Source organism: Larimichthys crocea, chromosome XII (genome assembly GCF_000972845.2).
Source record: "Larimichthys crocea isolate SSNF chromosome XII, L_crocea_2.0, whole genome shotgun sequence".
NCBI classification, from domain to species: Eukaryota; Metazoa; Chordata; class Actinopteri; family Sciaenidae; genus Larimichthys; species Larimichthys crocea.
The window spans coordinates 15,874,431-15,896,168 of NC_040022.1; the positions used below are offsets into that span (position 1 = coordinate 15,874,431).

The following is a 21,738-nucleotide window of genomic DNA, read 5'->3' on the forward strand; positions in this document are numbered from 1 at the left end:
AGCCCATAACCCACTGGGTCACAAAAATATAAATAAATTATAGACAGTTTTTAGTTCTTTGTTCTCCAGTAAAGTCACAGTACAGTTATAGTAGCTGATCAGAATTAAACTACAGTGCATGTTCATGGTAATGAAGGAACATATACAAATATATTTAAATACATCAGGCTTTCAGCAAATACTTTTGTCACCTGTTTTTTTCCCTTAGTGGATTCATGGAATCTATGTCGACTGTACATTGACCGTTTGTGTAAGTCACTTTGGATAAAAGCTTTTAGCTAAACGAATAAATGTAAATAATCATCTACATATGGACCATATTTAAGAAAGCGTTGACTAGAAAGAATGGCAGAACATTACCGACGCTTTTTCTTCACAGCAGCAGGCTGACTTAATGACGTCTATTCTCAAGTTATTGGACAATAAAACAGCAACGACATATGGTACAAGATATGATCATTTTAATTGTTGATTATCTCTCAGTACAGAAATATTTTTCTCTTTAACATTCTTTCTGTAATTCAAGTTGGCAGCATCGTCTTGATTTTTAAGTGGCATTAAAAGAAAATTTCTATAGTTTCGCAGTAAAACTGCCCATCAGCTTCCCTCGGATAACATTAGTAAACAAAACATGCCATTTCTGTACAACAACCTTTGTACACAACACAAATAAATAGCACTGGTTTAAATGTGGCACGCTAGTTGACTCAAACATTCAAACAGGGTAATGGGCGAAAATGTTGCAGATGATATGAAATCAGATTTAAAAACAAAAACACAACAGCACGACTGCTTGAAACAGAAACGGTCTAAAGTAGCAAAAGACAAGTGCCCCGAGCTTGAATATCTTAGCAGACACGCAGCGCAAAGCACAGAACAGCATTTCACTCTGATTTAATCCCAAATGTTTTTTACTGTGTGCTTTATGTGTTGTTATAAACTACACTGATAAACCAACATGTTTTACCTTTACTTGTCTGATTTTCTATAAAAGAAAAGAAACTAAATGAGTGAAAGCTTCAACACAAGTCACGTTACAATCTTTTCCTTTGGAAGCAGTTGTTCTAATGTGCAGTGTTTAGTTATTTTCTTTTAAGATGTGCCGAATGCTATGACAATATTTTTCTTGAGAGATTATGAAATAATGAGCCAATGCTGTTTGATATTAGTCAATTGTTAGACTAAAATTAAGTAATCAGATGTCAGATTTTTTTTAAAAAGGAGATCAGAATCATTTGTCCAATCTGGCCGTTTTAAACAGCTCTCGAACGGCACGATTATGTTATCTGTTATCAGTGTACATGAAACATTTTCTTTCTGTAAAATAAAAAAAAGAAAAAAAAACAAGCTAGTCTTTTTTTTCTGAAAACCCCGGCGAGGCTTAAACATACTCCACAGATAAAACCAAAAGCCGCAGTTACACACATAAAAAGAAAATTTGACCGACCTCCGAAACAAACACACGAGTATGTTATATGTTAAAAATGATGTAAAAAAAAAAAAAGCAAAAACAAAATAAATAGACAATCAAAAAGACAAACTCAATATTTGGCAGGTAAGCACAAATCAGTCTGTAAACAGAACAATCACATGGGGCGAGAAATGCCTCCCAGAATTCTCCTCGTCACAGAGATCACTGGTCTGTTGGTGGAGACAGTGGCTCCATCATTCAGGAGGAAGTGGAATACTGTATGTACTTAATGTTTGCATCTCCTCTGCTCTCGACACTCAGGCTGTGAACCTTTCCAGCTCCCTCCCACCTCCAGCTACAATTGGCTAAAAAAGACTAAGGGCAATCCAGGGGGCCCTCTGTAGACTACTGAGGTGAATACTCAAAGAAGGGGGCCCATTTACAGTCTGAAACATGCAAAGATACATTCCCTTCCTGGCCTCCCTCGTAGTACAGAGGTGTTCTTACTACCGGATCCTGGTGAATAGGTTCAGGACTGATACAGATTCCTAGAAGAGGGAGGGAGAAAGATAAGGGGACGTGACACAGACTCAAATATAAATACAAGTGAGAAATGGAGAGATTTAATACCTTTGTGGATCTCATCTTGCTAAAGACGTTCCAGAACCGAAGTGTTTCATCTCCGGCTCCTGTCACGATGGCTTCTCCGTCAGGGGACATGGCCTGCAAACAAACTCGTTATTATACACTGCATGTGAAGTATTATCACAGTACGTAATCAGAGCAATCGGCTGTGCAAGAGTAGGTTTTTGTTTAGTTCTAGTTCCCTTCCAGTGTGGGTGGCTTTGTTGTCACTTTCTCAGTGAGCGGGAGGTGATCATGGATGCTGAATCATTTGCTCTACAGAGCAGCACTTCAGTAAAAACATGTTATGGTCAGAGCTCATTCTAATTTCCTAACCAACACGCATAAATAAAAGTAGAAGAATTCAAAAACTTCTAAACCAAATGCATAATTTTTGATTATTTATGTAGCTTCATTTTAAGTGTGCTGTTGTAACAATGAAACTATTGGAACATAGACACAGACAGACCCATAAAAGTAATATACTGACCAGGTAGAGTACTCTGTAGGAATGTCCAGTAAGTTTGGCCACTTGAGTGAGAGAGGGATACTTCCAAACCAGGATCTGGTTCTGAGAATAACCATGTGTGCTGACCTGCAGAGAACACACATACAGAGCAATGGTTAGCTCAAAGATCCTCGAGTCAAAAGAGAAAAAACACACCTTGCAACATGTTTTATTATTTACACGTACAAACTTGTTGGGTAGCCACGCACACATAAAACTTTACTGCATTTAAAAACAGAAACATGTAATCTGAATGAACTCACCAGTTCGTTAGTATGCTTGGACCAGGCCAGGTTGCAGACCTGAGAGCCGGTGTCCGTGCACTGCAAGGGCTGGCCCGTCAGAGTGTTCCAGAAGCGGATGCAGCGGTCGGCGGTGCCCCCTCCTGAAGCAAGCAGGCCGTGTTGGTGTGGGGACCAGGCGATGGCCTTCACTGCAGCCAAGTGCTCTGTGTACTGCTGCACCGGGAGGACGCTCGAGTGGTTCCACACAAGTAACTACAGGCAACAAGTTGAAATGACGGGAGAGGAGGTCAAGAAATTTGTTGAGTGACAAAAAGGAGTCCTGATGACAATGTGCAGCTCACAGACAAACAGGTGTGATCCGTTGTCTACACACCTTGTTATCATTTCCACCCGAGGCTAGCAGCTGGTGGTCCGTGCTCCACTTGAGCCCACAGACTTCCTGTCTGTGTCCTTGGAGACGGCGCTCTGACTGGAGAGGCGGGGCTCTGATGTCGCGTTGCAGGATCACCCGATCGCGGCTCCCAGATGACAGCTGGTCTGCATTCCATGCCAACGCACCTAGCAGCAGAGGATGAAAGGCAGATTGAAGGGAAGCAACATCACAACTGGATGATGTTTTACTCCCGCGACTCCTCTCTCAACTCACCCACTCTTGCTGTGTGTCCTTCTAGTACAGAGAGCTTCTTCCCTGCAGCTGCATCCCAAATCTGTACATACCCTTTATGAGTCCCCACCGCTACCAGGTTGCCCTAAAAATACACAGCACACTTTGAATGTCACACTGACTTACAAGAGTCAAACAGCACTTACAAAAACAACAAAGACAGAGCCTGCTGCACACCAGAACTCCATTTGCACCGTAACTAACATCAAGTAACAGCTCTTTCCCATGATGCCTCGTTGTAAGGTCAAACTGAAAATTACTTTGTGCTTGATCTGTAAAAATGTGAGTTTTGGTAATCAGGCTCTACGACAACTGAGGTGTTTTTTTTTATGTAATCTGAAAACAGTAGATAGTAGACGACAGAGAAACCCACCCTTTCCGACCAGCCCACTGATGTTACAGAATCTCCTTCTACAGAAAGATCACACAGACGGGTCACCTAAAAAAGATTGGAGAGGAGAAAATAATACAGATTAACACAGACATTCAACAGGAGGCTAGATTACATCAGATGTACATGTATGACACACAACCAGTGAAAATTGGCAGATCCAATGTGATCAGAAACATTATTTTAGAAAGAAAAGATTGTTTGTAATTCAGATCACACACACACACACACACACACACACACCTGGCTGGTGCACGCACTCCACAGGTAGACACAGGTACCCAATCCAACACTGAGCACATTCAGAGAGGACCAGTCCACTAGGTTGAGGTAGAAGTCATCCTGAAGCTCAGGAGCGTCAAGGACTTTGAAGGGAATTTTGGATATTTTGCGCGTAGGTTTCCTTGGCGACCGCAACAGTTTCTGGCTACAATTCACAACACAACACATTAAAGGAATATAATGCTATTTTTAAAAAAAATAGATAAAGTAACATTTGAGGAATGACAAGAAGAATATATTACCTGTTGCTACTGACAGGTGATAAAGAATATGGAGAGACAGTATTTCCATCCTCTTCTGGCAGAGCCCTCTTAGCACTTACAGAATACTACATAACACAAACAGATGATTAGTGATGCAGGAAAAACCCACCATAAAAAACAATTATGTTAAAAGTTGGGGCGGCGTTTAGCTCAGTTGGTGTAGCAGCCGCCTCATCTGCGAAGGCTCAGTATTTGCTATGGAAGCCCAGGGTCCCAATCTGACCTGTGGCTCTTTCCCACATGTCATTCCCCATCTCCCTCTCCACATCCCTGTCACTCTTCAGCTGTCTATCAAAATAAGGATTCAAAAGGCCCAAAAAATAATCTTAAAAAAAAAAAAAAAAAAGAAAAAAGTTGTGACTGTTAACTGTCTTACACTAAAAAGGCTCCTCTTGGCAGGAGTGGACGGCTGCAGACGGCGGTCTTCTGACTGGGGGTCCTGGACTTTCTCGATGCCCGCTCCGAGCAGCTCGTTCTTCAGCAGAGCTGAATAAGCGAGGCCATCCGCTAAAGGCAGAGGAATAGACAGAGGGGAAATCAAGACCTGGCTGGTGAAATGATGAAGTTCAAACACTGTGGCCCCCTTTGCAATTTCTAATCTCTGGCTCACATCTGTAAAGATCAGGGGGAATTTTTCACTAAGCTTTGTTTAGTCTTTATCTCCAGTTTCCATGAGCCTGCCAAGGCTTAGTAAACAAGAGAAGGTCAAATTATCCAGTTTGACTGGCTCGGACAGATAACTGTGGAAACGAGCTGAAAAAGGGATAAAGCTCACACTGAATGTACAGCTAGAACAGGGAGAAACATGATAATCACAGTATAACAGTATAGTTTCTTAGGACTTAGGACAGCTAATTCAGAATGCTGCTGCACGTGTCCTGACAGGAACCAAGATCAGAGATCACATCTCTCCCATTTTGGCTTCCTTGCACTGGCTACCTATTAAATATAGAATATAATTTAAAATTCTTCTCCTTACTTACAAAGCTCTTCATGGTCAGGCACCATCATATCTAAAAGAGCTCATAGTACGTTACTACCCCTCTAGAACACTGTGCTCTCAGGATGCTGGGTTCCTTGTGGTTCTTATAGTTTCCAAAAGTAGATTGGGAGTTTTCAGCTATCAAGCTCCTCTTCTGTGGAACAAACTACCATTCTGGGTTTGGGAGGCAGACACGGTCAACACCTTTAAGAGTAGACTTAAGACACTCTGTCTCTGTCTGTCTCTTCCAGGGTTATGCCTAGTCAGGCATGGTATTGGTTGAAGATGCAGTCACATCTCCCTTTACTGAACTCTCACTCTCACTCTCTGTGTAAACATACATGTCTCATGGATCGTGGCTGCTGCTGTGGTCCTGCATGACGTCCACTACATATATTACTATGGTCATTATTGCTACCATATCTCCATCACAGTTTATAGTTAGTTCATGATTTGCAGCTGCTGTGCATCTGTGTCTCTCTATCTCCATCACAGGTTCCACTGGTACTATAATCATTTTATCATTCATTGTAATTCATTGTCATTTTATCATTCATTGTAATTGTACAATATGTTTGTGTTGATTTGTTCTGTACATGTGACATCTATTGCACGTCTGTCCGTCCTGGGAGAGGGATCTCTCCTCTGTGGCTCTTCCTGAGGTTTCTTCCACATTTTTTTTTCCTGTTAAAGGGTTTTTGTGGGCAAGTCTTTCCTAACTCGAACCGAGGGTCTAAGGACAGAGGGTGTCACTCCCTGTACAGATTGTAAAGCCCTCAGAGGCCAAATGTACTTTGTGACTTTGGGCTATACAAATAAAATTAAATTTGATTTGATAACTCATGGTACGTCACTATCATGATGAATACTTTATGATAACTAAGGTGATCCTGTATACACAACATATTGCAAGACAAGCAGAGTATGAAACTGAGGCAGAAATCTACACGTAAAAAAAATAAAGAAAATAGTTCACATTTCAAAATAATCACTTCGTACAGACTTAAACATATCTATCTCATGTATTTAAATATACATATTAGAAAATGTATTATTTCTCACACCTCGAGTCTCCCAGTACAAAGGTGGATTGATTACCTTTGTTGCTGTCTGTTGTGCCATCTTTGGTTTTCCTGTTTTGATTGTGCGACTTTTCAATTTCCTGTTAATAAAATAAATAAATGATCATTCTCAACTGAATCTTTAAACTTGTTGTGTACAAGTTTTATAGACAAATGAGAAAACAGAGCAGGGAAAAATGCTAATAGATAATATGTTTCCATATTAGCCATAATCAACACTTTGATCTTGAGAACACTGTTCTTTTGACAGGACGGACAGTGAAGTCCTGGGTGTTTTACAGCAGACTCACATTGATGCGGTGGAAGTTGACACTCCAGTTGGCTCCAGCCCGGGAGGGAATAAAACGATCACCATGCTTGCTAGGAGAGGACAGGGGGGAGCTGGTGGGTGTCAGAGCTCGCACTGCTCCTACAGCTTTCTGCACAAGAGAGGAGAGGAGACAGCATTTTCTGACTGGAGGCCAAACACATACAGGCCTTGGACAGTGATTTGAAAACTTGGTAACAAAACAGGAAAATAATTTATGAGGCAGATGGTGCGTTTGTTTGAGGTGTTAACACCAGAAGGCTATATTCACAAAACCACAGTCATTTGGCCGGTGAGGTCTTGTTATCACTTGACACTAGTGACACAGTCAAAGGAAAGAGACGGGCCTGTTAAACCGTTAATTCTTCCTATTCACACATTGAGAGTAACACCCTCTACGCCCGTCTTAAGTCGTTCGCTAGTTAACACTCACCTCTGGGGAGGGGCTCAGGGATCATCATGCAATGGACAAGACAATGATCCGATAATTGAAGTCATACTAGTCAACAGTGTAAGCCATAATGGCAAGACATAAGAGACAAAAAGAACGTGTGTGTGTGTATTCATTACTCACTATGGGGCTTGCATTCTCATTTTGGATGTTGATCTGCCTGAGCAGCCTGCACTCATAGTCCTGATCCATGATGCCTGAAAACAGGATAAGACTGTTTAACACAAACATATACACAATTTTCTGATTCCACGTTTGCACAGGTTACAAATATGACTTACTGAGACACAGATGTCTGACAGTAATGTGCAAAGTATACAATTCTGTCATTAACAAACATATGCACTAATAAGATTGCCTTGTAGCACCGCACAGATCTCTGATTATAATCAATTAATCTAATTTTTATTTTATTTTTAAATTATCGGCTAGTTGTTTAATCTGTAAAATGTAATAAAATGGTGAAAACACCCACTTCAAACTGAAGATATGTTAAACTCTTAAGAAGGTAGCACAGAGAAAAGCAGTTCACGTTTACGAAGCTTAAACCTGCAAATGTTTCGCTTAATAAATCACTTTGCAACTAAATTCAATGTCAAAGCATTGCTATTGATTTTCTGTAAATCAGTCCACTGATTGATGAATTGTTTACTGCAGTGTATATTTATACACCGTGTTAAATGCCAACACCGCTGACAAGCTGAGACAATGAATATCACACTAATCACAAGACGTTCATGTGATATCGACGTGTTGTGTCTCATTATTGGTTATCAGGTGAACAACATATTTAACTTGGCGATAATAAAAAAAAGGTTTATTTTACATTGTCACATTTAGGAAGAATTTCTAGTTGTTTTTTTTGGACAAATCTTGACATCGTAATTGTTTTGAGGTGATAAATTGGCTAGGCAATAAAATATCTTCCAGTTTATGCCATGAGACATCATCACAAATACAAATCAAACACTAGTTAAGTCAATATTCTCACTCACAGCAGCTGACTCGGTGAATCTGTTCATGGATGGTGACATTAGTTACAGTGCATATGATCAGCTGCGGGTGGGCTAACAACAACACTTACATTACCTTTGTGAAAACTCAAAAACATATGACTCTAAAGCAACCTGACTGCACTTATACAACTAAGTACAGACCCTCTTAGTCGTGGCGGTGATCGCTGAGGTGTAATCGGAAGACTAACACCACCACAAACCAATTAATTCAATCACAGAGCGATGCTAACGCTGACGCTAGCTCAGCTGGCTTACCTAACGTAAGATGCGCTAGCTGTCCAATGCTAACGCGTTAGCAACATTGTTTGTTCACAATCTCCACCTGTATTAACACCTACCGTGCCCCGATAAACTCTTCCCGTTGCGCGCCGTTGAATTATTCGTCCCAGCGGCGTCAATTCCAGTCGCAGTGTTGTTGTTTTTGTGCGTTTTATTGTGAAAAACCGGAGCATCTAAGACACAGACTGTTTTTCTTTCTGCCGACCGTTCAATTTGGGCTCGCTAAGCATCACGGGTAAGGCGTGACGTCACTGTTTTTGAATCACACATTTGGCGTTGCTAGGGAAACGTGTCACACACACACACACACACACACACACACACACACACACAGATGCCTCTTCGGTTAGACGGCCGCCCACACATCTTCTGATGATACATGCGAAGAAGACACATTATTAATATGACAGCTGAAACGACAGTGACAGGAGTCTGAGTCACAGAAAACATCTGAAAAGAAAATATATATTTATAAATATAAAAACTGGTCAGGAAGGACAGCTCGGTCCTGGACTGCCCCCTAGACTCCATAGTGGAAGTGGGGGAGAACATGAACATCTATTTATCCTATACATAAAATCAAAATGTTTGTATGATAGATGCTTGATATATTATGATGAAGATGTTTAATTTATTTTCCCTCCTACTTGGAGGGGCTACAGGTATAAAGGGGCTGCCTGGGCCCTAGTGAAGAGTGTCTGGGGTGGTTATGGTGGAGAGAAATTAGAGATTAGAGATTGCATTGTTTTTCCTCGAGTTTAAGATATTGACAAACTCCTTTTTTTCACATTTTTGGGGTTGACCACGCAAAGCGCTTTTACACTACATATCTCATTCACCCATTTATGGCATTGCCTGCTATGCAAGGTGCCAGGATTAGGAGCTAATCATAGTGTGATACATTCACACAGAATGCACATGCTTTCAGAAGCAATTTGTGGTGTAGTATTTTGCCCAAGGACACTTGGACATGCAGACTGGAGGAGCCGGGGATCGAACAATGGACCATCTGATTAGTGAACAACCCGCTCTAACCCCTCAGCCACAGCCAACCGTGAGACTGCAAAATTTTCAAGGAGGTCAAAATAGAACCTGTGACATATATACATGTAGAAACAAAATATAGTTATTAGTCACCTCATTATGAATTGAAGACATATTTTCAAATTTCGTTACTTACGGTATTCTTTTTTTTTAATTTACTAATTTTTATTATTGTTTTACCAGATGTGTATGCTTTTCATAATAAACTAGATACAGCTGAGATATTACTCTGGTATTAAATCTATTATTTACAAGCATGTTAAGTTACAACAAAACACATCTCTAGTTAACAGACGACACACTTCATGAATTTAAAGTATCTTCCAAATGTCTTTATTAGTAAAAAAAAAATAAAGAGAGAGAAAGAAAGAGAGATGCCAGTGAAACAAATATAATCTAACAAGATGTAAAAACAGACTGAACACATTTCATGTGCAAAAGTTTAAAAATAAAGTCACATTCAATGACATCATGTTTGCGGTTATAGACTCCCAACTGCTAAAATAAACATTTTAACAAACAGCAATGCCACATAGTAAAATGTGGTTGGGAAACTTTCAACTAAATATCAGCCCCAACTCTGTTGTAGCTAAACTGATGAAGAAGTTGGTGTGACAATTAAAAAGTCATGTCAAACGCCGGGTATTCAAACATGGTCCAACAGCTTACCTAAAGGAATCTGATTCAAAGTGCCACAGAAAGGGTACAGTAGGTTCAAGTACATATTATAAATTCTAATATAAACAACCCTCAACACCCAGTAATGTGCAAAAGTATAGATTTTTAAAACTAAAACGTCTAAATAGGTTAGATGATGAATACATATTAAGATAGCTAAACATTTACTTTCACATAAGCAAAAATGGAGTGGCTCAACTCAGCAGATCAAAAGGGCCCATGCAGTTCAAATCAGGACAGCAAACACTGCCAAAGGTTTTCTGAATTAGACAGTGTATCTAATAATCACAAGCTTCTTTAAACTGTGTGATTAACATTAGTTTACGTCAAATGTTCATATGTCATGGATTGATTCTAGCCCTAAAAGAAAGTCACAGCCACAGCTCTACAGCACGAGTACAATCAGAGGCTCTAAAAATCACATTGTCTAACATAACAGTATGTCAAGCAGAGAACATAAAACATGTTTTGGACAAACAATTAACCAAGGCAAAGAAGATAAATGATACAGATAATTACATGTAAAATCCCCTAAGCTGAAAACAATGTTGAGCCTCCCACAGCTCTATGTTACCGGCAATAACTGAGAATAAACTAATGAATTGTCACTTTGCATGACCTCAGACAACCCATTATAAAATCTACATCAGAACATCTCCATACGTCTGGAGCTATATCAGTACAATCAAAGCAGTGAAGATCTAAAAGGCTTGTGTACTTTATGGTAATGCCATAGTTTTCAAGCTAGTGAGGAGTGAATGTTGGAATGGCAGGTTAACCTAAAATGAAGATAAAGTACATCTGGACACAGGATCCTGGTCTACAAGGAGGAGGTTTCTCTAGCCATGAGTTGCAGGCCATTGTTGACCTGGAAGCGAGTTTCATCTGATATACCGTATTGCTCCAAAGGGTCCTGTGGAGAGAGCAGATGATGAGTAAAAAAGAAAAACTGTAAGAGTACATTCAGAGAGGTTCTAGTGCTGCGGTGAAAACGCAGGTTTTTCCATACATTTGAGTGGGGCTAGTGTGTTTTGGCTGCTGCGATGTATGCCAAAAAATGCAACAACTTGTGGCAAAGAAGTTGAGCTGGATCCAAGACACAGCCTGACGTTACATCACAGTTACAATCAGACTGACAAACCTCCACAATCAGCCTGAAACTGAGGTTATCCAGGTGGAGTTCATAAACTGAACTCTGACACTCTACCTGTTGTGTTCTAGCTTTGTTTATTTCATGTACCCAGATTCTAAATCTGTGTCTAGCTCACAATTTGTTACAATAGTATGTTTTCTTTGGTTTGTGTCCGATGGTTTGAAAGAGAAAGAGGGAGACAGAAAGCATTGGTTGAGAGACATAGACAGTGAATGAGAGTGAGGGAGCGCTGGCATCGAGAAAGCCGGTTAATCAGTGAAATAAAAAGTTATTTCCTGGTTGTCTAACAGCGGTTGTGTTCAGCACACACCCAGCAGCCTCCCCTCTCCCACCTCACCACCACACGTCGCCGCAGTGCCTGATCCTGTCTGAATGTACCGTAAGAAAACAAAAACTCAGTGTACAAATCCTCTGTTATTGAAGCAGAATCAATATTATATTAAATGGTAAGCTCACCAAAATCACAGAAAGACACAAACAAACAAAAAACACATTTTACGCCTTGAGATGTCTAGTCGGGGAGATTGTTTGTGTTAGATTTAGTGAGACTTTGAGATCTTTCAGACTTCTGCCTCCACTAACAGATTACATTACTAACAATTACATTTGCTACTTGAAAAAGCATATTTTATTCACACTCTGGGCTATTAACAGTTTTCATTGAGAATTATTTTCAGGGTCTTTCTAACCAAATCTCTTACTACCCATCTATTTTCTGCTCATATTAATGGTACTGTGCATTTCAGGGGGTGGAACATGGCACAAATACACTTCACACTTAAATTCTTCTCAGTATATTTGATAGAAGCATCATCAGTGTGTTATATAGTGTATTAAAATGTTGCTGTGAAGAGTCTCACCTTGCCAGTAAGCCTGTGGATTTCAGTTCGATAGAATATCAGATTCTTCCTCATGAATTCGTAACTGCAAGAGACGAGATGACAAATTCATTTGACATTCGAGGGTAAACAGTGTTCAAACAGTTACAGTAAGGATTGGGGCTTTGCTGCTCGGCTTGTATTGATGAACTCAGATCGGTACTTTAAACCAAATCATTCCAGCTTTATGGGTCTTATACTATCTTAAAAGGTTCAGAGTGTAGGATTTAGTCGCAGTAAGTTTGCATATTGCAAACAACTGCCTACACCTCCCTTCACCCTCCCTTTCCATATGTGTAAGAGAACCTATGGTGGCAACGCAAAACACTCTATCTAGAGCCAGTGCCAGAGTGTTGGTTTGTCTGTTTTGGGCTACTGTATAACTTGGTGGTGAAACATGGCAGAGTCCATGGAAGAGGACAGACTCCTTCTGTAGATATAAAAGGCTCACTCTAAGGTCACAAAAACATCCATGCATGCATCCATTTTATGTAATCGCTTATCCTCGTCAGGATGGACACCCTAGACAAAGTCACCAGTTCATCACAGGGCACCAAGAGACAACCATCTACACATTCACAGGTAAGATCATCTTGCTGTGAGGTGACAGTGCTAATCACTGCACCACTGTGTCGCCCCAAAAACACAATTCTTATTTCCAGGTAATTATACAACAATGAAAACATAAATCTTATAAAATGGACCTTCAATACAGAACACCTTATCTAGAGAATAAAGTTCAACCCAGCAAGCACACAAGCAGCTCTGGCTGTGTGTTGGCCTGTCAGCCACATCAGCCCAGCTCATATTCTGTCAGTACAGTAGCATCATCAGAATAATGAACACAAATAAGAAGCTGGAGCACAAGATCATCCCCTGTTTGCGAGAGAGCATCATAGTTTTTCCAGTAAACTTTAACACGAGACGCAGTCAAGCAGTGACGGCTCAGTTGGAAACTGTTCAACACGAGACACAATGTGAACATTGTGTCTCTGAAAACAGCCCCATCATTCATTTGTGGCGATTTCCCCCATGTGAGTCTATTACTGGAAGCTAAAACACACTGAGATGTAAGCTATTCAAATCTCACTGCACATTACGACCAGCTGAAACCACAACCAACACCAGAGAAACATTTATCGCTGCAGATAAGTAACAGTGTTAAGTTATACAGAACACAGTTAGTTCATTCATATGAACATAACTTTGTAATTAAGTCGGAACAAAACGGACATAGTGCTCAATTACCATAGGCATAAAGTGTTTGAATATTTAAAGGTTTACATAAAAAATATGCTTAGTTTAGTGTTTAGTTTCAGAGGTACAGTGTATATGATACCAAATATATGCAAAACTGTATCACACTGTACATTTCTGTGTATCATTACACCTAAAGGTGCAACTAATGACTATTTTTTTAGCTATAATTTTGATTTGACACATGATTCAGTCCTCATATTTTCCAAAATGCTGACAAATCACAAGCAATCAAAGCCCAAAGCCCAAACTGCACTGTGTTATCAGTTAATTTTAAGTCAAATTGTTAGCAAAAAAGTCTGCCAGGTCACCAAACATATGATGGTCGCGTCTGTTTCCTAAGATGTTAAACAGTCGGTCCTACCTGGCCTTGATAATGGCGTCTATCCACTCTCCACACTGCTCCTCAGAGTCACACTCAAACAGATACTTCCTCTCTGCTTCATCCAGAAATGCTGCAAAGAGAAACACATACAATTATTCAGAGACACATGATGCAAATGCAAAAAGTTTTGCTGCTCGGTGACATATTAACAAAAGAAACCAGTCAGCGACATGTGACATGTGAGAAAGTTCATGTGCCTCAGGGTCCTGCAGCTCACCAATAGAGAAAGTCTGGCTGTCCTCCCTCTCCACCCTGCACTGCTCCAGCAGCAGAGCTCCAATTGGCTGACAGATAAATAACGACTTCATTAATTTAATTTGTGGTTGTCATTAACATTATCAGGTAAAAGACAATGGATACATGACAATATAAAAAAGGTGTTGACTCAACTGACCTCCTCCTCATCGGTCCGGAAGTAAAAGAGGAAGTTAACGACGAGTTTCACTAGCCTCTTCTTTACAACTGCATGAAAACAAAAGGGAACTGAGATGACACAGACAGCTGATGTGTGGTATCTCCAATGGTCGCTAATCCTACTCAAATAAAAGTAGCAGTAGGTGAAATAAACCGTGTTACCATCTCCTTTCTTTGGTCCTCTCATCCCCAGCTCGGCTGCCTTCTCTGAGGGCTGTCGGCTCAGGGAGACCAGCTCCTTCTCGTTGAAACGCATCACGGTCACTGACGCAGTAAAACACAGGTTAGAGACAGTCCGCGGGGATACTTTGGGCTAAGGTCGAGCCATCCCCACGACCGAGGAAGACCTAATAATAACAGAGCTGAGGCGTCAAAGAGTCAAAGAAGCAGTGACAGACAGGTCTGTCCGTCCACTGAACGCTAAGCTTGCCGTCTGGTGTCGAAATGTGACGGGGTGTGTTTGGTCATTTCTGCGGTCAAGCTAATAACAAGCGGTGTCAGACTTCTTCTCCTTCATGCCACACCACCGGACACTGACACACACATACACACACACATACACACACATACACACTCCTCTGGGTTGGCAGGCGGAGACACTCCTCACTAGTTATAGTACGGTAGTCGACGAGGGTAAAACTGAGCGGACAGTGAGTCATGAACCGGACATACTTTCACAATTCAAGGATTCAAGGATTCAAGGAGTTTTATTTGTCATTACAACACATGTAAACATGGGATGAAACGAAATTGGTTTCCCCTGGTCCTGGAGCAGTCCAATATCCAAATATAAAATAAAATGTAAAATAAAATAATAAAAAAAAAAAAAAAAGTATAATATCTAGATATACATAATATATATATATATATATATATATATATGATATATATATATATAGAAAAAAAAATATGCAGAATGCACAATGCAGCCCGTGTTGGGAGCAAGTGAGCTTCATATGTTCATCTGTGTATAATTCAAACCAAATGGACACCATGGAACATAGAGATTATAACAAATTGGAAATTCTTATTAATTTGGTGTGAAACTGAATAAATAGTCTTTGAGCACTGACAGTATAAAGAATGGACAGCGTATGCGTGACATCACCCATAAACGCACAATATGCCATATTGGCACACCCTGTCCCTAATCTAAAAAACTGGCAAAGATTTGGATCATGAGACAGGCTGAATAACACCCAGTTGGTCAAACAAGCCATCTGTAACAGCAACCACCTGTCAACCAAAGCGGCCACACTGTTAATTATGCATAACTTTAAGCCTTGATATAATTTAAACGGGTGACTTTAAAAAAAAAGTCCACAGTACAGTTGTCATAAACCAACACCGTTTTTTGTACACCAGGCTGTAAACATGTTTTATTTCTGCTGTAAAGTTGGACATTTCAACATGGAGGCTTATGGAGGATGACCGGTTCTGTAGCCAGATTCAAGTGGTCGCTCGAGGAATTGCAGTTTTTGGCACTACTGCATTGACAAGCGGCAACCTACCAGCCACAGAGGTTGCCGCTTGTCTTTGAATTGTTTTGTTCTTGGCAAAAAAAGGTCACACAGTTGGGTACAGATTGAGAGACAAAGGGTTACACATGAGCAAAGTATTTATCAGACAGTTGCCCAGTTGCCCACATTCTGCTTCTACAGGAGACAGACCAGTTTAAACATGATATATGCCTGTTATCATAGTGCAAGGTCACCAGGAGTTGTCTGCAACATCCTGCTACGCTAGTCACAAGGTAGAAAAACAGGAGGCGACTATGAGAGAGAAAAACAGCTTATATAGCAAGTTCAGCACTTCAGCTGTGCTCGTATATACTTTTGGGTAGTTTCATTGATAACAAAACATATCTTATAAGCTTCAGTTGTTTTGTATGAATACATTTTATTTAGAAGGTAATAACTAAAGCTGTAACGTAGTGGGGAAGAAGTAGAAAGTGGCATGAAATGTACCTGCAAGTTTTTTGTACCCTTTTGTACCCTCTAGTAAATATACTTAGTTAACACATTATCTACCTATATATCTTGTGTTTTTTGAGTGTACTTTTCCCATTCTGTGTTTTATTATTATTTTTATTTTTTCTACCTCAGTATTTTATTCTATTGTATTCAAATATTTGTTGTTGTTTTGTAATAAAAAGTCTGTCTGTCTATCTATCTATCTATCTATCTATCTATCTATCTATCTATCTATCTATCTATCTATCTATCACCACTGAGGCAGCCTATTGTAGTGACCACAATGTAATGTGCTGTACTGTCCAAAACCACACTGGTGTTTAAGAGTAGTTGTCAGGCCGGACTCAAAACAGGACTCAGGCGCAGAGGTGTCAATGATCTTTTTATTGAAATAACAAAAAAACCCTCGACCGAGTGAGGCTATGGTAGGCTATGAAAAACAGGCCTAAACTAGAGAAAACAAAAATCACTCCAAGGGAGGAAAAACTCTAAACTACTTTATGAAAAGGTTATCAAAATCAAAATCACTCACCAAGAGGAAAAACAACAGGCTAAAAAACATTAACTGAAAGCACTCCGAAGGAGGCTGAAAAACACTACACTATACACTATGAAACTAAAAGGCTAGAATAAGAATTTACAACAAAAAATCACTCAATCGAGGAATATAAACAAAAGAACACTCAAGTAACAAGGCTATGACTATGGACGGACAAGGAAACAAGGCTTTGACGATCAATCTGATAACGAAACACTTTGGCACAAGACAAAGGGAGACGCAGACAATATATACACAGGGTAATGGGGAACAGGTGGAAACAATCAGGGCGGGGAAGACAATCGGACCGTTGACACATGAGGAAGGGTAAGTGACCTGAAACGAGAGGGCAGGTAAATATCAAAATAAAACAGAAAATAACAAGACAGAACAAAAACCCAACTTGACCTCACCGCGGTGTGACAGTAGTACAGTCAGTGGCGCCGTATCGGGGGGAAAGTTAGAACAATTCCAAGGGCCCACGACTGACAGGGGCCCCAAAAAATATTGTTGACATACGTGCAGCTAAGTTAAAAAAAATCTGCTGTTTTAATTGTTTTGAGAGGATGATGTTAATTTATTATGATTGAATATTTAATATATCTTTTAAATTCATTCACTTTTTTTTAAATCGTTGATTAATGAGAATTTTCCATTTTGAAATTTTATAATAAAAATACATTGATACTGTAAAAAATGGCACATTTTTATGGTGATTTTTAATCTTGCATCAACTAGTGAACTGCACTGCATACTGTGTGCAGACTTGCATGCGTGTACAAATCACCATCAGTAAATATTGTGCTCGTACTAGTATTGAACTACAAGACGCTAAACAGTTGCAAGCCTTTGATTAGAGTTATGTGAAGCTTTTGATGGGATAGTTAGGTCCTAGTGATGTGCTGACAACAGCTGCGCAGAGGGGGCCCTATTTGATTTATTGTCATGGGGCCCAAAATTCCTGGCGGCGGCCCTGAGTACAGTAAGAACAGGTGGTATCGTCAGGTAAAGGTGTGCATATATATGTCTATATGTCTATGAAGGTGTGTAGGTCAGCGTGGTCCAGCTCCGGTCCAGGAGGTGGCGGAAACACACCGGAAGCTGTTTTCATACCGCCAAAAAGAAGAAGTCAACCGAGCATGCGCAGTACAAACCTACGTTTGCACGATCCTAACGCTGTGGAGCAGGTGAGTGTTTTGAATGAAGGAAAAAGTGTTTAGAGTATCTCTCGTCGTGTGTAGTTATCGTTTCTCTGGTAACCAACCACTTTATTATAACACGTACAGAGCTAATTATGTGTTACGTGTCGTTTGCTCGCTCACATTTGTTAAAATCCATCAACAACCAGCTGCTAACGCCGTTAGCTTAGCATCAGCGTCGTCATAATACGTTCAGTAGCCGGCTTAGCTTTGAGTGTGTTTGTGTGGCCCGACAAAACCTTCCTCTGAACTGCGATGAGTTAGTTTAAAGCAAGTAAGAAATATTTCTGTAAAAAAACTATTGGCTGGAACTGTTTTGCCTAATTTCCCAGTAGTAGTAGTAGTAGTAACCGAGTTAGTATAAACAAGCAACAGAAGTCTGATGAGTTGTTTTTAAAACACATGACTAATGTGGATGTAGTTGTCTTTAAATAAATGAGCAAATTATCAATACAACAGTTGATAGTCAGCAGTCAGTAAGTAATAGTGTAACTCCACACGTGGTACTTTGTTGTACTGAAATCCAGGAATACTTGGAATAGTAGTAACAGTAAATATTCAACTTTATTTACATCTCTGACAACGACATGTGGTTTGTTTTCTGCAGATCATCAGGTAGCATCCACACTGAGTACCAGTGTCAAACAGGTGTCTGTGTGACTGAGCTCTTCACGCTGCAAAGATGGATTTCCAGCATCGCGCTGGAGGCAAGACGGGGAGCGGCGGGGTGGCGTCTGCCTCCGAGAGTAACCGTGATCGACGAGAACGGTTACGTCAGCTGGCTCTGGAGACCATTGACATCAACAAAGACCCCTACTTTATGAAGAATCATTTAGGATCGTACGAGTGCAAACTTTGCTTGACGCTTCATAACAATGAGGTGAGGAGGCAAATCACGAAACGTGCCGACATTATGTTTTCTAAACTTGATGTTATTTGTCATCAGAGTATCTTGTGTGAAATGGACAATTACAAGCTGCTCTCGTCTGTATTTGCAGGGCAGCTACTTGGCTCACACACAAGGAAAGAAACATCAGACCAACCTGTAAGTATCCATTTTCTCTGTAATCTGTACCCTATACACACCACACATGGAAATCCTGCTGTTGTGCTATCTCATAGGTTTTTGGTTTATTTTTTGTCTATGTCACCTCCCCATGACTGATACACTTTTCAAAGCACAAGTCCACTTTACACATACTCGTGTGTCGTGTGGACTTGGGGATCATTAGTAGCTTTTTCAGATCTACCATTAGTTTTTGAGTCATAGCAAGGTGTTGAACAAGGAAAAAATGGGTTGTGGAAAATCTCTTGGATCCTTCACAGAGCGGCACCACCAACTGACTAACATGCACATGTGAATAAAGCACCTTGTAGTGCAGCTCAGGTACTTTGATCATATGTCGTAACATATATAGCCAAATATCCACAGAGATAAACACTCCTCCTCCTTTGTCTCGTTCTATGAATTGATACATTCAGACAATGTGGTCATCATGTTTGAAGTGTTTCCACAGACAAACCGAGTTGAACAATGTCCGCACACGTCTTGACACAAAACTAACTAACTGGAAAATGCTCTTATATGTTGGACTTAATCCGCTTAGCTGACTAGCAACTGGTGTACTGCTAAAACAGTCTGGGTAAAACTTGAACAGTTCATTTTTATTTTGTATTTAGAAAACACAGCAAGTACAACAACACTGGAAAAAACGAATTGTGACGTTTGTGTCGTTGGTTTCAGAACCGTTGCACCCTTATTCATCAGCTACTGTATTTCATGGTTCCTGTGAACTGACAGATCGAAATTCCGCTGTTAAACTACATATTTTGTTTGTTTCAGAGCGCGGAGAGCAGCCAAGGAGGCCAAAGAAGCTCCAGCTCAGCCAGCTCCAGCAAAAGTTAAAGTTGAGGTCAAGAAGTTTGTCAAAATTGGGCGACCAGGATACAAAGGTAAGTTAGCTACATGCTTATGAAGCTGCACCAGTCATTGTTTTGATAACACTGAAAATGGTTTTATTGTAAATGTATTGTGTTTTAATGTGTAATCCATGTCTTTCTTATATAGTAACCAAACAGAGGGACCCAGAGACCGGACAGCAGTCTCTACTTTTCCAGGTTAGTGCATTGATTGGATTTGTTTTTGTGGATTTGGGTAGATTCTTAAACAAGCAAATCAACATTAAAGCTCAGCTGGAGGGAGACGCTATAAAAACTAAGCAGTTTGATTAAGTTATTTCCTTTGTTTGGCTTTTGAGCATCGTCTTGTCTCACCACTAACAGCTGAAACATCTGGGAAAAGATATTTCCAGTTTCTCGATCACCACTTACCCAAGGCTGACAATATAATTCTAAGAGTTTTTCTCAGTTTCAAACAGCTGGTTAATACAGAACCATATGCTCAACTAAAGGCAGCTTGTTTATTAGCATCTCTTCTTTATGGAGCAGCTTCCAACACAACTATTTTCTTTTCCACAGTATGATATGTCTTGTGTGGACTTAACTCACTTTTGGTACCTGGTCCTCTTCCCAATTTTGTTTACCACTGCAGGTAGTGCCCCCTCAGTGTAGGTATTATTTGGTACTATTTGGTCCTTCTGGCCAAATGACAAGTTATATACTTAAATTGCATCAGAAAGCATCACCCTGTGCATTAACCCATGAAACTGTTTGCAACAGCAGCAATAACTATGTTACTTTTAGCTGTAGAGGTCAAAGATAAATCTATAAGGTACCTTTTTTTTCTTTTCTCTTTGCATCAGATTGATTACCCAGAGATCGCTGAAGGAATTGGACCCAGGCATCGTTTCATGTCTGCTTATGAACAGCGCATTGAACCCCCTGATCGTCGTTGGCAGTACCTGCTTTTGGCCGCAGAACCATATGAGACTATTGCCTTTAAGGTGAGTGGACGCTGCACTTTTATTGTGCTCCTGACAGTATTTTTCCTCTTGCAGCGACATAACATCCAGATCTTTGATCTTTTAGGTGCCCAGTAGAGAGATTGACAAAGCCGAAAACCGATTCTGGACCCACTGGAACAGAGAAACAAAACAGGTACTGATGAGCTGATTAGCATTTGTTACCACAAATCCAAACTGGGCTTTTCATTTGAAAACAGGAAACGTGGTTTAACCTTTTCTTTTGTTTTGTTTTTTCTCTCAGTTCTTCCTACAGTTCCACTTCAAAATGGAGAAAGCTATTCCCCAGTCCAGCGGTCCACCACCTCCTGCAGGAGTGAAGCGCCCCCCTCCCCTCATGAGCGGCGTTGGACCTCGCCCACCAAATGAGTCTATGCCTCCTCCCCCGCCAGGAGGGATGCCCGTTCCCCCTCTGCCACCTGGTGCTCCAGGCGCCCCCCATATGCCCCCTCAGATGCCCATGCCCCCCATGCCAATGAGGCCGCCTCCCCCTGATGGCCTCTCAATGTCTAATAATTGATCCCCTACCAGCGTTTCATGATTGCTTTGTTTCATGGTGTGCAGTCACACTGCCCTGCGTGTCTACAGTGTCCATTTAGACACTGCAGGCACATCCACTTTTCTTATTTCTACAAATGAAGTCCACATTCAGTAGATTTTTATACAATTGTTTGGTTTATGTAAACGTGTAGGGCAGCCCACATGACCACACTGTTCCGTGTAAATGCTTAAATTCTGGATATGGATTTTAAGAAGCTGTTTTTGTAATTAAATTCTGTGGAGAAAAACATTT

At 40.5% G+C, this 21,738-nt stretch overlaps 3 protein-coding genes across 3 annotated transcripts; 1 reads left to right on the forward strand and 2 right to left on the reverse strand.

Moving 5' to 3' along the window:
- Window positions 1–439: 439 nt before the first annotated feature.
- LOC104929656 (fizzy-related protein homolog) lies at window positions 440–8,745 on the reverse strand. The gene is made up of 14 exons (XM_010744236.3): window positions 8,565–8,745; window positions 7,334–7,407; window positions 6,743–6,871; window positions 6,469–6,532; window positions 4,765–4,895; window positions 4,368–4,453; window positions 4,087–4,270; window positions 3,826–3,891; window positions 3,435–3,537; window positions 3,162–3,346; window positions 2,807–3,040; window positions 2,526–2,630; window positions 2,042–2,134; window positions 440–1,959 (listed from the first exon to the last, which is right to left on the reverse strand). Exons 2-14 carry the CDS (start codon window positions 7,400–7,402, stop codon window positions 1,918–1,920), a joined length of 1,491 nt encoding a protein of 496 aa, XP_010742538.1. The 5' UTR covers window positions 7,403–7,407; window positions 8,565–8,745; the 3' UTR covers window positions 440–1,917.
- A 1,114-nt stretch (window positions 8,746–9,859) lies between these two features.
- Window positions 9,860–14,973, reverse strand: plekhj1 (pleckstrin homology domain containing, family J member 1). The gene is made up of 6 exons (XM_010744234.3): window positions 14,477–14,973; window positions 14,295–14,362; window positions 14,118–14,184; window positions 13,880–13,970; window positions 12,241–12,304; window positions 9,860–11,140 (listed from the first exon to the last, which is right to left on the reverse strand). Exons 1-6 carry the CDS (start codon window positions 14,568–14,570, stop codon window positions 11,048–11,050), a joined length of 477 nt encoding a protein of 158 aa, XP_010742536.1. The 5' UTR covers window positions 14,571–14,973; the 3' UTR covers window positions 9,860–11,047.
- Window positions 14,974–17,882: 2,909 nt separating this feature from the next.
- Window positions 17,883–21,735, forward strand: sf3a2 (splicing factor 3a, subunit 2). The gene is made up of 8 exons (XM_010744233.3): window positions 17,883–18,012; window positions 18,632–18,904; window positions 19,023–19,069; window positions 19,868–19,977; window positions 20,093–20,142; window positions 20,787–20,927; window positions 21,013–21,081; window positions 21,190–21,735. Exons 2-8 carry the CDS (start codon window positions 18,707–18,709, stop codon window positions 21,463–21,465), a joined length of 891 nt encoding a protein of 296 aa, XP_010742535.1. The 5' UTR covers window positions 17,883–18,012; window positions 18,632–18,706; the 3' UTR covers window positions 21,466–21,735.
- The last annotated feature ends 3 nt before the right edge of the window (window positions 21,736–21,738 follow it).

Bases quoted from the DNA above. Each gene is read 5' to 3' on its own strand.
- LOC104929656 (XM_010744236.3), bottom strand. From the start codon at position 7,402: ATGGATCAGGACTATGAGTGCAGGCTGCTCAGGCAGATCAACATCCAA. The intron at 3,892-4,086 runs GTGTGTGTGTGT...AATCTTTTTTAG, and splicing joins GGAGTGCGTGCACCAGCCAG to GTGACCCGTCTGTGTGATCT. The intron at 2,135-2,525 runs GTCAGTATATTA...GTTTGTTTGCAG, and splicing joins CCTACAGAGTACTCTACCTG to GCCATGTCCCCTGACGGAGA.
- plekhj1 (XM_010744234.3), bottom strand. From the start codon at position 14,570: ATGCGTTTCAACGAGAAGGAGCTGGTCTCCCTGAGCCGACAGCCCTCA. The intron at 14,185-14,294 runs GTCAGTTGAGTC...TTTATCTGTCAG, and splicing joins TCCGGACCGATGAGGAGGAG to CCAATTGGAGCTCTGCTGCT. The intron at 12,305-13,879 runs GTAGGACCGACT...CGTCTCTTGCAG, and splicing joins GACGCCATTATCAAGGCCAG to TTACGAATTCATGAGGAAGA.
- sf3a2 (XM_010744233.3), top strand. From the start codon at position 18,707: ATGGATTTCCAGCATCGCGCTGGAGGCAAGACGGGGAGCGGCGGGGTG. The intron at 20,928-21,012 runs GTGAGTGGACGC...TTGATCTTTTAG, and splicing joins ATGAGACTATTGCCTTTAAG to GTGCCCAGTAGAGAGATTGA. The intron at 21,082-21,189 runs GTACTGATGAGC...TTTTTCTCTCAG, and splicing joins GGAACAGAGAAACAAAACAG to TTCTTCCTACAGTTCCACTT.